Here is a 16255-nt window from a genome sequence, read left to right on the forward strand (position 1 = left end):
AGGAGTGCCAGCGGCACGCTGGGATCGCGGGTCCTGAGCAGCCTGGACCGCGATGCTCCGCAGGCGTCTGGGGCGAGGAGCGCCTGGCGGTGGATGGGTGGGTGAGGCTGCAGGTTCTACCTCCGCGCCGCGTCAGGCTGCGCGTGCTGGTGAAAAAGAGGAAAGGAAGGCGCCCGCTAGAAGACCTCAGCACCGAGCGGGATTTTGAGTGTGGGGTGGGGGAGCCCCAGAAAGTGGTCATGGACCCTGTGGCCGGAGCCTTGCTCAGGATGCTTGCTCTTTTGTCTGCGCAGACCTGCAGCACAGTGGTGGCGGGGAATACTTGTGAGTACAGCAGATCTTTTAAAACTTATATTGAAAACTTAGAAATTGTGTTGTTATTGTTAATAAATATTTACAAATGTAATCGCAGACCTGCGATTTAACGTTTCTGAAAACGAAGCGTTAAAAATATCTCCAAGTCCCGTCGCTAAGATAGGATGGTTTAAATTTGTTTTTTCTCTTGTGGCATCTGAAGCATGTTTTGACTTTTGTGAACCCAAACCTAGGCTGCTGTTTTGCGTCGTCTTTGAGTAAGCGCAAGTTCTAGTAAAACCTAAAATTAACCTGAGAATATTGAGAGGTGAGCGAACATGAGAGGAGCTTGCAAGTGCAGTCACTTATGTCGTTTCATTTTAAGTGCGTTTTCTAACTATGTTAGAAAAGGAAACAGTAGATGAACTGACTCTGTCCTGCATAGCGTACATCCTTTCAGTTGGCACTCTGCGGAGTAGGTCGGACCAGAGAACTCTGGCGCGGCGCTGGCAGGCACAACAGCAGGGTACAGGGGTAAATCTGGATTTTCCTGCCATGTTCTGGGAGACATCCAGCTCCTCTCCGAAGAGGGCTTTTGCTTAGCGGAAAAACGGTTTGTCATTGAGGTTGTTTTAAATGTTCAAATGCTTGTGTTTTGTGATTTGTTCTGCTTCTGATTTTTGTGGGTTCAGTGCAGTCATGTTGATCGTTCTGCTCTGCATTAATGCTATGATATGCTAGTCAAATGGATTAGCAGATCTCAAGGCATTTTAATCTGACAATTAAAAACAAAAGTTTAAAAAGTTTAAAAATTTTCATCACAGGACTTTTCTTTTCTTGAGGGATTTTTAAAAAGCCCCTCGTGTCCTTCACTCCCTCCTGCCATCGATCCTCAAAAATTTTTTAAAAAATATCGAGTTGTGGGCAGGAGGACAAATTGATGTGACTTTCAAGAGAGTGCTGGTAGGCATGTTCAGAAATTGACCTTGCTGCCACTTATACAGATTTAGCTTTGTCATCACCGGAAAGTTTAGCCTGAAGGGAAAAGCATTGCAAAGTTACCCTTCCACCTTTCATCCCTCTGCCAAATGGATTAACGATTTCATATTCACACATTTAAGGCCATAGTGTATGGGAGTCCCTGCAACAAATGAACATGCAAATACCGACCTGCATTTCAGACACTATTTTAACTTGGCATTGTGTAACCACCTCCGTTAATTAATTATAATGGAGCATTTACATAAAGCCCAATCTTTAGGTCCTGCAAGAAAGCATTTGTCATTTTGCTAATAAATTTAAAAAGAACCACAGTAATTAATTTACTTGTTGAAATGAAATGTCAGATAGTTCCACACACAGTCACTGAAGTACAGTTAAAAAGTAAGTCACTGGAGGTCACTATCACTTGGAGGAAATGTGGCTTCAGAAACCTTTGCCGTGAGAGGTCTTTGCTGCCTTTCCTGTTTCCTTAGTTTTAATTGTGTGATATTGACATTGTTAGTTTGTTTTTTTTACTCATTCTTTGTTTTTCACTGGTATTGCATCCCCTGGAACCCAAGAGGGTGCCCCCTCTGACGCTGAGCATTCTTGCTGAGGAGTCACATGAGCAGGTGCTCTGTGGGGAGGGCAGTACACCTGCCTGCAGTGAATGTGTTTCTAAGCTCAGCTCCCTGTGGCTGTCTGGCTGACTCTGTAAATATCAATGCTAGCTTTCATGTATCACCCTATTTTTATTTAGATGTATTTAATACTCAAACTAAATGTTAAAAAATAAATTTGCATTGCCACAAACATTTTAGATAATAAGGTTGATCACCACAGGGAAGAGAGGGCTACTAATGGTTCTTCAAATGTCAAGATTATATTTAAATGACTTGTGGTTTTAAAAGGTTCACAGAGACTAGAAAAAGTACATTTGATAATTCCTTAGGGCTCTCATTCTGATAGTATGATTTGTCGGAGTAGAAAAAATGGCAAATGAATGTTATTTATCTCACTACATAAGCTAATTAGATAAGCTAATAATTCTTCATTTTCGGAGTATTTGGGAAATATTTGTGTGTGTGTGTGTGTGTGTGTGTGTGTACAAGTAAAGCACTTAAAACTTGTGTTTGAAATCTGTTATTACCAAATCACGATAGATTATTCTCATGTCTGTGCCATTATGTGACAAGTTAAATTAAATTAGTTAATTAATTAATTAATTTTGCTGTACTGGGCATTGAGTCCCAGGGCATTTTACCAGAGCTGTGTCTCCAGCCCTTTTTATTTTACTTTTTTTTTTTTGAGATATCATCTCCCTAAGTTGATTTGTGCCTTGCTAATTTGCTGAGGCTGGCCTCAAACTTTTGATCCTCCTGCCTCAGGCTCCTGTGAGAAATTTTAAGGAGGAGTTTGCTGTCAGGGTGGGATTTCAGGTTCCAATATTAAGTCATGAACCTCAGTGTTGCTCAACATTTTCCTAAGAAGTGCTTTTCCTGTAGACTTTATGACTAAACTGAAATGTTCTCGAGCACCAACATGAAAGTAATGAAAAGTGCATATAAATGTAAAAAATGCATATATCTTCTTCCCACACAGACCAAATGCCATTTTTCCTCCATTCATAGCTGGTTCTCAGGAGGAAACCATTCTTCCTTGTGGGTCAGCTTGCATGAGGTTTGGTCATGAGAGAAGCTCTTCCAGAAAAGGACTTGCTGGAATTTGTGCTCACAGGGATCATGCACATTTTGACATGATCAGTTATTTATTTATTGATTTATTTAGGTACTGGGGGTTTAACTCAGGGGTGCTCAACCACTGAGCCACATCCCCAGCCCTTTTTAAATATTTTTATTAGAGACAAGTTCTCACCGAGTTGCTAAGTGCTTTGCTGAGTTGCTGAGGCTGGTTTTGAATTCATGATCCTCTGCTTCAGCCTCCTGAGCCACTGGGATTACAGGCAAGTGCCACTGCACCCAGCTTGATATGATACTTTTTAGTCAGTGGGCGATTTTGAGTCAGGAGAATTGTGCACAGGAAATAAAATGTTTCTAGGTAACCTGTACCATTAGCTTGTGCTTCACTTTTTCCTCCCCTCCCTTCTTCTTCACTCCCCTTCCTTTTTCTCTTTTATTTTTGTCTATATTGTGTCTGTCCCTGAGGATAAACAAAGTTGAGTGGGCTGCAACCAATAGTCTATGACATAAGATCTGATATTTTAAAAACATGAGCAACTGTCTGGGCTGCCTTCTAAAACTCTTTTAGTCAAGATGAGACTGTTTTATTTGGAGCTATGCTCTTGAAGGGAACTTCAGAGGAAATTTGAACACAGATTCTGAGTTCTGTTTTCTGTTTTCTGAAGAGGAAGTTGTCATTTACTTTACTTGCTCCTGGGAGACAGAAGTGGAGGAAGGCAGTAGCTCTCTGTTTTATCGTTTTCCCTTTGAATCTACCATTTCATTGTTAATTTGAGGGCATTTTGGAGAAAGAAGAAGGAAAATAATAAAATGTGCACATTTGATTGCTTGTCCAGCATTGTAAATCTGTCTCATGGATTGTCACTCTGAAGAATAGTGTTCACCCTGCCCCCATGTAGCAACTACACAGTTGGAATCTAACTCACAGCTGAATCATTGGCTCCATGTAGGTAAGCATAAGATCTAGTTGACAGCTGCTGCACCCCCATTACCCCAAAGAGGACTGAAGTACATGTTAACAATTTCATTCCTTAATGGTGATATTTGTTGAATGACCACTCACAGATCCAGGGAGTCAATTCAGTGGGTAGGTCTGATAATCGCCACACTTGTAATTTTTCTCCAGAAGCTTCCTTTTGCTTTTTCTGCCAGTCAAAAGTGCCCTTCATATTCCAAGAAAAAAAAAAAAAATTCTGACCCACTACAGGTAGGACATAACACTTTGAGTGATATCTCTAAGAGTGATAATGTTTTCATTCATTGATGTCTCCCCTCCTCCCCATGAAGTCCAAAAATCCACTCATGGAAATGTCCCTGCCCATAACTAGGGGTCCAGACCAAGTCTATTTTGTTGACCAACATGGGAAACAAATCTGTTTATGTAATAACTCAGTGCTTGACCTGAAGAATTAATATTAATACCTTGACTTGAAGATTTGTACCCTTTCTTCATTGAAGCCTTGGGTCTCTTCAGTGGAAAGCATTACCTTATATCATCTTTGATGACAGTATATTAATCCTATAAGTTCTTGCACAATATTACCAGTTTCAAGTGTAAATATCTACAGTGCATATAATAGTGAGACAACTGTAGTGTGTAAGTTATTCTTACCTGAGAACATGATCAACCTTAAATACTTGGTGTAAATCATGGGCATGCAGACTGGAAGCACTGAATAGAGCCTCCCACTGCTAGAAGTATAAAGTCATGAGCATTTATTTACATAGATGCCCAATATTGTCTTTGTCATACATCTTCTCCAAGATTTTACTTTTAGGAGTCGTCTCATTTAGTGGACATGGATTGTTTGTCCTTATTTGATAAGTACTGTCAACACTCTTTATTGCAAAAGGAACATGTCAATCTCAAGTAACACCTAAGAGTGCTAAGAGGATCAATGTAGTCTATAAAGAAATTATTGCCTTGGCTAACAGAGACTAAGGTTCTGCTGATGTTTTAACTGAGTCAGGCTCTTCTTGCCTTGGTACAATGTTAATGTTTGCCTACAGTGAGTTTGATCTGTCCAGTGAATCAAGCTGGTGTGTGTAGGAAGGCTCCCTGTGAATGGGAAGCCATGCTTTGACACAGGCTTTGGGAAAATCGCCTGGGACACAGGGATCAATGTTTTTATGGACATTTGAACTTGAAGTTTTTTAAAAAGAACTTTTGACAAACTAGTAAGCAGGCCCTTATTCATAGTACGTGAATGCATTTCTCAGAAATATGAAGGCTGGGATGTGTTAACAAAAGCATGTTCTCTAATAAAAGTCTGACTGCTCAACCCAGAACATTAGGTGAGGAGAGAGCCAGGTTTGGTGTGGTCTGAAGCTTGTGGTATTGTGCGAGACTCTTTAAGCAAAAGCAAACAAAATGCGTATAAGAACACATTCTCAGTGCCCCTGCCAGGCCTGGAGGGTGTTATGAGGAGAACCCAAGTTTCATGGGCCTTAAGGAAAATCTACTTCTCTGTGTGGGTTGTTTAGGAAGAGGAAGACCAAATCACTCCAAAGTACCTTATAAAGGACGGAAAACTCCTTAAATGAGTAATTGTTATGGTGAATTTTCTCCTTTAAATCAAAAACAGTTTGAATATAAAAATGTAAAATAGCTTAAACAATTTGGAAGTAAATGATCCAGGGTTTAGCTTCAGGTTTCTAAATAACAAAGATGAAATGAACTTTAGGATATTCCCCTCACTTATTTTTTTAGAACTTTTGAAGGGTTATTTCAACACACAAAGTTCTTTAGTGTGTCTTCTAAATTCTACCTATTTCTACCTGCCTCTGGGACCCACTGATAAGACGATTGCCTTAGGCCTCTGCTTTTGGTATTGAATAACTTTTTAAAAGCTGCATTATACATTTCTGCATATTTCTGAAAGGCATAAAACCAAATATAATATGTTTCTCTAAATTATAGATATGCATTTTTCCTAGTTTGAATTCTAAGGCATAAAATTATATGCTTTAATTTTTTTTTTTTTTAAATCATGTGTTAAGAAAAATTCTGTACCACTTGTAAATACTGTCAAAGAGTGTGGAATAGTGTGACCTCTCAGTTTTCTACAAGGGCATTGTTTAATAGGTATCTGTGATTGCTTAATTATCTAGGAGAATGCTCCCACAGCTGCCTTACTCATTTACTATTTGATGATAATTGAGACACTGAGATGTTACCTGCTAAATTGATGAGTGCATTTTTGCAGTATGAAAGATAACTATAAAGATATTAGTGTCCTATAGGACATTAATTAGCTTTTATGTAATCTAGCAATATCTTTTTCTTTTTACATCCTTTCAGAAATGTCTGTAAATTTCCAGTTTCTCAAAATGCTCTTCCCTGGATCATTTGCTAATAAGCTTACAAACCTTTCTATATTTGCTTAAGAATCAAACACTTTAAGTGTTTTTAACTGTTTAAAAGCTGTGCTCTGATGTGGGCAGTACATGTATCATTGTGTGATCGTAAGGGTGCTAAGTTCAGTTTGTTCCTGTACACTGTATATCCTTTCTTGTCCATTAGAAACTTTAATCTTCAATAATGCAATAGAGATCTGACTTGGAATAGAGGTAAAAATATTAGGTTCCAAATACTGGGTATTTTCAGTGTATTAGAATGAACACTAACAGAAGCATGAAACATTTGACTTTTAAAAATTGTTTCTATTTATATTGGTATATTATAATTATATTAGTGGAATTCATTGTGCCATATTCATATGCACACATATCATGATTTGATCAGTATTATTCTCAGTACCTTTTCCTCCATTCTTCCCTCCCCCATCCACTTACTCTATTCTACTGATCCCTCTTCATTATTTTTCAATTAGTGCATTATAACTGAGATTCATTGTGATTTATTTACAGAGGGATATAACATAATTTGGTAAATCTGTTCCCCAGAACTTCCCCATGCTCTCTTCTCTTCTCTCCCTCTCCTTCCCTTTCCTCTACTCTATTAGTCTCCCTTCTATTTTTTTTCACAAGATCCCTTTTTTATTTCTTTATCCCCCTCTCTAGCTCCATATGAGAGTCTGACTGATTTCATTTAGCACAGTGTTCTCCAGTTCCATCCATTATTTGACAAATGACATAATTTCATTTTCTTTATGGCTAAGTAAAACTGCATTGTGTACATACACCGCAGTTTATTCATTCATTCTTCTGTTGATGAGCACTTGGGCTGATTCCGCAACTTGAACTAAATCAGTGTACTATAGTGATACGTGAATACCAATGATTATAGCAGTGCAAAACATTTGGCATTTTAATTAGCTTAAAATTAGAAACTACCTACTTATTATATGCTCATTAATAGCACAGCAATAAAAAAGTTTCCTCCAAGATTTAAATCACAAAGTGGGGAAAAAGGTGTACTATCTCTTATCTGTGCTTTCATTAAATTTTTCCTGTTTACGTTTTAGGATAAGATATACTTGCACATAAGATGTGCATAGAGGCAGTGTCGGTTATATCTAACTTATGAAGAGAAACTTGGATAATGTTTAGTTTTTGACTAACAAACAACATTTTTGTATTTCTTTTGGGAGAATATTATGAATGTATCTGATATTTAAATTTATGAACCTTTCTAAATTCTTTTAGGATGTGACTTTCAGAAACTGTGTTGCTTATGGTTCCATCATCTGACTTAATGGTTATGTTCTCTGGAGAAGGAATTTGTAATACCATGTGATTCTTGGGGCTGGTAGACCTTGAACTCATCTCAGTTTCCATAGCCCTGTGTGGTCCCTGGAACTCTGGCTGAGGCTTAAATCTTCTTTGTAATGTCCCATTACTTGGGGTATTTAAGACCGAACAGAAAATTACTCTAATGAGTAAGCAAGCAGTGTAAGCCCTGCGTGGTGACCTGCTGCCTGAAGGCTTAGAGGGGGTGCTGCCTGCAGGACTCAGACTTAAGTCATTTGTTATGTTAACATCTAAGTCTCTGGGTAGCCTGAGAACCTGTTAAAGTTAAATTGAATATAGTATTTCTAGGAGTGGTGACTGATGGGCAAAGTGGTGAAATTATCACTGTTGTCAACAGAAATTAACAGGGGGAGAGTTCAAGATTAAAAGGGAGGCTTGTAGCTCATTGGTTAGTCCAAGCAGGAAAAAAAATAAAATAAAATAAAAAATAAAAAATTAAGAACTTTTGGTACTATTAATGCATTTTGGCATCTGGGGCCGTGACACGGTGTCCAGGTGAAGGCCACCAAGTTTAACTGGGGCCCTTTCAGGAATATGCAGACCCAGTGTGCCACCCCACAGTCAGCAAATGGTTCTCAGGCTGGGTTCTGAGTTCAGGTCCAGTTTGCTAGTGGGATCCTTGGGGATTCTGCTGTGTACCTGTGCACCTGTGTGTCTGTCTGTGTGTACTGAGGAGATGATGGGTGAAGAATGCTGTAGAGGGAAGCACAGCAGTCCACAGAGAGATCAGGTGTAACCTAGTTGAGTTCAGTAAGATTGTTAGTTCTCAATATATATTTGCTGAGGAAGTAAAAATGTGAATGATTGTCTCTCCTAAAATATCTAGCAAAGTTCCAAGATCTGACTTTCCTCGTCTGTGCTGTGTTGTGTATTCTTACCCAATAATTGTGACTAGAGGGTTTAGGCTTTCAACGCCCAGGGGTGGAGCCAGAAACTAATTTGTAATTTGAACCTTGACCAGGTGCTCACCTGAATCACCTTGCCAATAAATCAAAAGGCACCAACTCTTTATCCAATTAGTTTAATATCTATTATTAAAAGTATTTTGTTTCATATGACAGACATTTTGTTGTGTGTCTGTCACTCATGTTAAATGTAAACTTTCTGAAAATGGAACTGCATTTCTTTTTGTGGTGGTCTGCTGTTAGCATGAAGTAAGAGCTTATCAAATATCTTGAAGAAATTAGTATAATCATGTGCCCATAATAATGTTTTGGTTTATGATAAGCATATGTGCTGGTCCCAAAAGACTTTATTTGAACCCAAAATATTGCTATTGTGCACTATTTTACTGTACTTTTTCTGTGTTTACATACACAATTATTGTGTTAAAATTGGCTATTCAGTACAGTAACATGCTGTATAGGTGTGCATCCTAGGAGCATAGTATATGACTTAGGTGTGCAGTAGGCTAGGCAATCTAGGTTTGTGTTGATGTACTCTATGATGTTCACACAATGTTGAAATCTCCTAGCATCTCTCAGAATGTGTACCTATTGTTAAGTGATGCTGATTGATCCTTAAATATGCTCATTTGAAATTATATGGGAGATGGAGTTTCCATGTGTATTTCATAAACATTTAGGTTGTCTACTAAGAATCAAATTTCATATGAGTATCCCTCAGCCCTCCAGCTGCTGACTCATTTCCCTTGGAAATGTCAATTGACTGATTTTGAGGGTTTTATTTACTTCTGGGAGTGAAATGCATGACATGATTTCTGTTCTAAGAGCCTTTCTGTGGTAAAACTGAAAAAGGACAATGTCTGTTAAACCACCGCAGATCAAAAGGCAGGAAAGAGGAAGCCTTTGGGCAGGGATTATTAGTTGTATTGAGGGGGACTGAGGGTCCAAGTCTGAGCTGAGCCGGGTTGTATGCTCTGCATACTCTGACAAGGCCGCCTGGGATCGCTGTGTAACCAGAGCTCTCCAGGAGCCTGGTTTATAGTGTCTAGTTGGTACTCCAAGCAGCATCTAATCTAAGAAGGGAAAGCCTGAGAAGAACCAGGCTAGGACTGGGGACTGGAAAGGAAAATATATCTCAGGGCAGGGGTTATGCAGGTAGACAGAGGACCCATATAGTTCAGCATGGAGATGGTGTCCAGTATTGTCCTTGATACCCAGGAGGCTAAGTTCATTTGAGTCATGACCACCTCTGGGCATGGGAGCTGTGGACTTTGTTTCCAGTAGCCTGTCACAGCATGAAGAAGCTCAATTGTGTTACAGACATGACCCTGGGTGGGGGATTCTGAGTTTTCTTCTTTGCTGGTCATTGTCCACAAAACCATCACTGGCATGATTACATGCCTATGCTATTGCTTTCAGAATATCTATTTCCCAGTGTCTCTAATTTTATTTTCAGAATTGCATAGAATAAGCATAGTGGTGGTTGTAAAAATGATGATCCTATCAGTCTTCTTTGGAAATATGTTAACATAAGCAATGTACCATACTTGCCAATAGGTAGTAGGCTGGTGGAATTCTGGTTCCACAGTTTGTGCCAACTGTGTGCTCTCAGGTAACATGCTTTCCCTCTCTGTGTCTGTTTCTTCATCTCTAAAAATATAGAATATAATAGTAACCTCCCTCACAGACGTGTCAAGAAGGTTAAATTAATATGTAAACCCTCAGATTTTAGTTGTTTGGATCAACTTGTCATTATTGCTTAAATCTTCTTTCAACTTCACATACTTTTCTGTGAGCTGTGGGTCTTGCCAGGCCATTGTCCAGGTGTCTGTGTGAGGATAATAGGCCCTGGATACATGGACTGTTTGTTTTACCACTGGTATTTATAAAATCTTCAAAAGAACATATGGTATTTGGCCACCACGTGCTCACAGTAGAAACAAAACATTAAATGCATAAAGAAACAAACTACTTCACAGGAGAACTACAGGACGAGATCAAAATGGATGTAAATATTGGAAACAGATTTAGAATGCAAAATGTTTTATATGTCTAAAGAAATACAAGATAGGAATAATGAAAAGAAGAAATTTTTGTTTTACATAGTTTCCTTCTTATAAAGAAACAATCTTTATATGAAAATGATCAAGCAGAATTGAAAAAGAGCACTTTCTAGACATGAAAACATGAATTATTGAAATAAGGAATTCAGCAGATTCTGAAACAGCAGATTAGACATAGGTGGAAAACAGCTGATTGGAAGACAGATCTGAAATAAATAGCCAACATACACCCCAAAGAGACAAAGGAAAATATGAAAGATGGGTTAGGGGCAGGGTGGAGAGTGACAAGATCCATGCATCTTATTTGGGTTCTGGGGGAGTGTTATGGGGTAGAACTTAAGAACAGACTGATCACCCCTGAGAAGTCCAAATTTGAGAGTCTTTATTAGCCAGCTGGCTGACTGTCTCACACAATGCCTCAAAAATGGCTATTGGGAGAACAACACAGACCATAGGGTTGGAGGGGTTTTTAGACCATAAGTCAGTCAGTACATCAATCATAAGTGTCTGTTGCTATGATTTAAAATTAAAAACATCATGAGATCTGAAATCATTAGCAGAAGGGAGAAGTGGCTCAAAATGACCTTACTTAGATACAAATTAAAGAATGGTTACTAACATCTAGACAATCCCTGTTGACATCACTGTTGACATGATACATTGTTTAGGAAAATAGGAATCAAAAAGAGAACAAATTTTTTTTTTTTTTTTTTTTTTCCGGTACTGGGGATTGAACCCAGGGCTTTGTGCTTGCAAGGCAAGCACTCTACCAACTGAGCTATATCCCCAGCCCTGAGAACAATTTTTTATTATACAAGAATTGCCATTTCGTCATTTTGTATTGCCAACCATGTCATACTAAGCAACTGTTACAGGTACAGAGGCAGAGGATTCTCATGGGAGAAGCATTTCCTACGTAACATGGAGTCTCAGAACAAAATGAAGTTTATTTAGTCATTGCCCATATAGCCTGGCCTATAACTTTTCCATGGAGTCAAATCAGTCTGTCACAGGGAGGAGGAAAGACTTAATAGATGATCTATGGGAATTCTCATGATTCAAGTGGGTCACCAATCTTGAGAGTGAGGAAGGCTTTGGAATAAAAAGAAAACAGTGCATGCCACCAACACCACCATATGGGAATGATCCAAAACCAGAATACAAAGAAACTGTAGAAAGCAGCTTGAGGAAGGAATAACAAACACTGAAACACCCAGATCCATGAGCTCACAGAATTCTGAGAAGGAATAAATACCAAGGATTACAGACTTAGCTTTCAAGAGGGGTGGGAAGATAGTCATTCTCAGAAAAGTAAAATCTTTAAGACTTGAGAGGATGCAAGACCACCACCAGCCCTTCACAAAGGAAGTGCTAATGGATGGGAGTGGGCAGGAGGAAGCAATTACAGGGGCAGGTGTGTGTAGTTAGAATCCAGCAGCTGTTACACAAATGATACTCCTGAAAATCCAATTGCAAAGTTGCAACAATAGTAAAAGTGGATATACAACATCTGTGTGTAGTTGGTGGAATTAAAGGAAAGAAGACAAGACAAATCTAAGTGAACAACTGGAAATAAATGTGGAAAGGTAGTCAGAATGGAAGCATTTATGGTTCTTACATTATTTGGTGAAGGGAGTTGAAATTTGTTTGATTTTATGCTTTAATTGTTAGGCAGAATCAGCATACACTTTCAAGGAGGACCACTGAATAGAAGTAAAAAGAAAAAAAATTGAGGGGGGAGATTAAGGTCTATTCAAAGAAGGAAGAGAGCAGAAGGAAAATAACTGGTTAAGCTGGATGTGGTGGCACACACCTGTATCAAAGCAAGCCTCAGCAATTTAGCGAGGCCCTAAGCAACTCAGTGAGATCCTGTCTTTAAATAAAATACAAAAAAGGGCTGGGAATGTGGCTCAGTGGTTGAGAACCCCTGAGTTTAATCCCAAGTACCAAACAAACAAACAAATTTTAAAAAAATGGTTAAAATCGCCAGATAGGAAACAATTAAAATGAAAGAATAAGAATATTTTATATATAACAATTGATAAATATTATGCAGCCTCAATTACTTATGAAATGTTTATATCTAGACTTGACCATAAAGTTATTTCCATAAATTGCAAAGAATTAGGAACATTAAAATCCTAGAAAAACTTCCTGAAACTGGTAAGAGATAACGTGTAGTGATTGAAAAAGCTCTTGTTATGCTGAAATAGGTAAATGGAAAAAAAAACCCAACAAACAAAAAATACATGTAGAAACATCAAGGTCACATTTTAAACCAAAGATAGTGATCTAAACCTGTTTGCTATGAGAGAATGAGAGCTAAGTTTGACTTTAGCAGAGCAGTGATACCAGAAGCAAAAAGAAATGCAGAAACAGTAAATAGTAAGGGAAGATAACTTTGTAACTTACAGTCAAACTATTTATAATCAGCCAAACTATTATTTATAGTCAGTCAACTTATTATTAAGACCCCATGAACTGCTGGGGGTGGCTTAGTGATAGATCGCTTGCCTGACATGCATAAAGCCCTGGGTTCGATCCCCAGCACCGCCATAAGGGAAATGAAAACCCAAACCATAATGTCACTGGAGGGCATCTGAGGAGATCCTGAAAAGGGGGACCTTAATTCAGGATGACTGAGTCCTTGACAAACTTTGCAGAAAAGAATTTCAAAACATGTCATAGAGGGAGGAGCAGAGATTTATTCAGGAAAGCAAGGAATCCTTATTCAGGGGAGAATGCGGCTGTCAAGGGAGTGAGATGCACCTGTGGGATCTCAGGCTCTTCAACAGGAAACTTTGCGTGGGGTGGTATAGGAAGAAGGTATGTGAGGTGTGGCTGTCCTGGGATATTTATGTTGATATTGTCTCAATACATAACATTTTAAATGTATGAGTTTCTTAAAATATTGAATCTCCCTTTGCTTAATCTATTCTAAAAGGTACTTTCCATAAGTGAGTGAATTTCCCAGGAACCCTAAGATGTGTAGATTTCCTAGAATGACAGTTCTGGGGGAAAAAAAGCTGACTTGGGAAGTGACGAACCTGGGAGGAAAACTGACCTGGGGAGAGAAGGTATGAAGAAATTTACCACAAGGCATTGGGATTAAAGTAGTCTCCCTTTTCTTCCTTTTGTCTGCTTTCTATCTTTTATTTCTTCTATCTCAATTAGACGTTATTCAGAAATGCTACCCACTCATTACCCATAAATTTAATGGAAAAGAAAAGGGAGGGTGTACTGTAGAAAGAAGAGAGAATGAATCCAAAGAAAATGAAGTGGAAAAAAAACTTCTAATCAATAGTAGGCAAAATAAATTAATAAAACATAGTAAAATTTGATTAGGCCTAAATTAGTAGATATTTAACAGATATCTGAAAATCTCAGTTTTTATAAAAATAGGGTGTGAGATCACCCGGTGGGGAAGATAAGGAAGGAAAATAAAAGTTTATTAATATTCTTTGAGAACAGAGTAGATTTTACCCTTAGACATTTGTTTTAAAAAATTGAGATTTGAAAAAAAAAAAAAAGAAAAAAAATTGAGATTCAGCTTTGTGTCAAAAAAAGAAGAATGCTCAATAGAAAATAAATAAATGTGATATTTTGCATGCTGTTAAAAATCATACAAGACTTGTTTCCTGTTTAGGAAAAAAGTCATGTTTTGTTTCAATGAGTGCTTGTTGGTTCGTTTATTGTTCTTAAACCCTGAAATTGTGTTCATGTTGTAGAATGGGTGGATGAGGTCATTCAAGCGTGTGGATTTTTCCCAATCTACTTTTTTCTTTTTTTTTAATGGGGGGTGGGTAACTACAGATTGAACCCTCACTTAATCACTGAGTGACATCCCCAGACATTTTTATTTTTATTTTTTATTTTTGAGGCAGGGTTGCTGAGGCCTGCTTTGATCCTCCTACCTCAGCCTCCCAGAGCTTCTGGGATTACAGCCCTGCACCCCATGCCAGGCCCACAATCCACTTTCTATGAGGCCTATTGTAGCCAGGGAGGCTCAGCTATGGTAGTGGAACAACCCTGGGTGGATCTGTGGGATGCTTTTAATTTATGCTTCTACAGTCCTACTAGTGTGTTTAAGAAATTTCAATAATTACTATTGCTGGTAAATTACTAGAACAAGCACTTTTTTCTGTGAGTGATTCAAATATTTAATATATCATATTTATATAATATATTTAGTCTTTCATATAGTATTTAATATTTAGCATACTATAATATTTGAATATACATAATTATTATATTTAGTATGACATTATACTAAATTTAGCATAATTTAGTATAATTTTTATATTTTAAAAAATGGAATGAAATGCTAGATTATATCCTGCATTTTTCTGTAAAATACTGGAAGTCTCTTGAGGTTAGCAGATTTGTCAATATTTATACAGTAATTTTAAGGTTTCTTGCATTAGTAGTGCTTATAGGGTGTAGATTTACCTTTGAATATATTAAAGAAAAGGCAGTATCCACACATGGTGTTGCTAGGACAAAGGGACATTTCTACTGGGCCCTCTCAAGGTTCACTGGTATGCCCTGACAGATATTAAATGGAAAAAAGCCATACAAATTTATTAAGGTGCAAAAAGCGAAAACCACAGCATGGAGGTGGGGGGTGGTGTGGGGTAGGAATTGGGGAGGGAGTTGGGGGATCACAGGTGGGTGATTGTGTGATTATTCCCCTTCTTAATATCAAGCACAAAGGTATACACCCCTTTCTCTATGGAAGGTGGGATGCACACAGTCAGCAAGGATGTCTTGTGATGCAGATGGGGTCTTCCAGGCAACAACCACCTGTGTCCATCTGTCTGGGTCAGGTCTTAGAATCCCAATCTCTTCTTGCTGTGTGTAGAGACCTCCTAGGCAGAAAGGAGGTGGGAGATATAAAATGGAAAAATGTCTATGCACATCTGCTATTTACTAATGTAGATAGATACTTTTCTTTTTACAAAAGAATCACCTTTCAGAGTCATTCCTGTGATTGCAGAACCTGAAGTTTCTCTGAATATCCAATTTGAAATATGCCAAAGAAATGTTTTTTGGGGTGGGGTATTTTATTCTCCTGAGGGTCACTAAATACCTCTTGTGAATTTTTTTTCAGTGTTGTGGTGAACCCATGGCCTTTCCCATGCATTTACCCTTGGAGTTGTACCCCAGACCTGAATTTTAAAAATTTTCTTGTTACTGAGTTTAAACATTCAACCTGACAATGCCTTATTCAATATTAATCTAATTAATATTTATTTGGTATATATACACACAAATAAACATACGCTCCTTAAACATGAGTGCTTCCACTATCAATAGTGGACCATACTTTTGAATAAATATGAACAATTAAAGGAAATTATTGTTTTATGGAAATTTTTAGGCACGGACTCAAGTTTTTAGTAAGTCGCTAATATTTAAATAAAAATAATTTTAGGTAAATATTACCTGAAAGAACAATGTTAAAATCATTCATGCCTATGAAACAACAAAAAAAGAACAATGCTATAATATAATTATACCCAGTGACTAATGAATTAAAGCAGAAGATTCCCTAATGAATTAGATTGTATTAAAACTTTCAGTGTCATCTGAATCCAGA

At 37.9% G+C, this 16255-nt stretch overlaps 1 protein-coding gene across 3 annotated transcripts in view; it reads left to right on the forward strand.

Moving 5' to 3' along the window:
* The first annotated feature begins 164 nt into the window (after positions 1-164).
* The window catches only part of LOC124965505 (contactin-associated protein-like 3), a 214094-nt gene continuing 198003 nt past the window's right edge, over positions 165-16255 (forward strand). For all 3 annotated transcript variants that reach the window (XM_047526489.1, XM_047526491.1, XM_047526490.1), the window contains exon 1: positions 165-324. In XM_047526489.1, coding sequence (XP_047382445.1) covers positions 240-324 — 85 coding nt within the window. In that variant the 5' untranslated portion in view covers positions 165-239. The remainder of the gene's footprint in view (positions 325-16255) is intronic.

This window comes from Sciurus carolinensis, chromosome 15 (assembly GCF_902686445.1).
Source record: "Sciurus carolinensis chromosome 15, mSciCar1.2, whole genome shotgun sequence".
Taxonomy (NCBI): domain Eukaryota; kingdom Metazoa; phylum Chordata; class Mammalia; order Rodentia; family Sciuridae; genus Sciurus; species Sciurus carolinensis.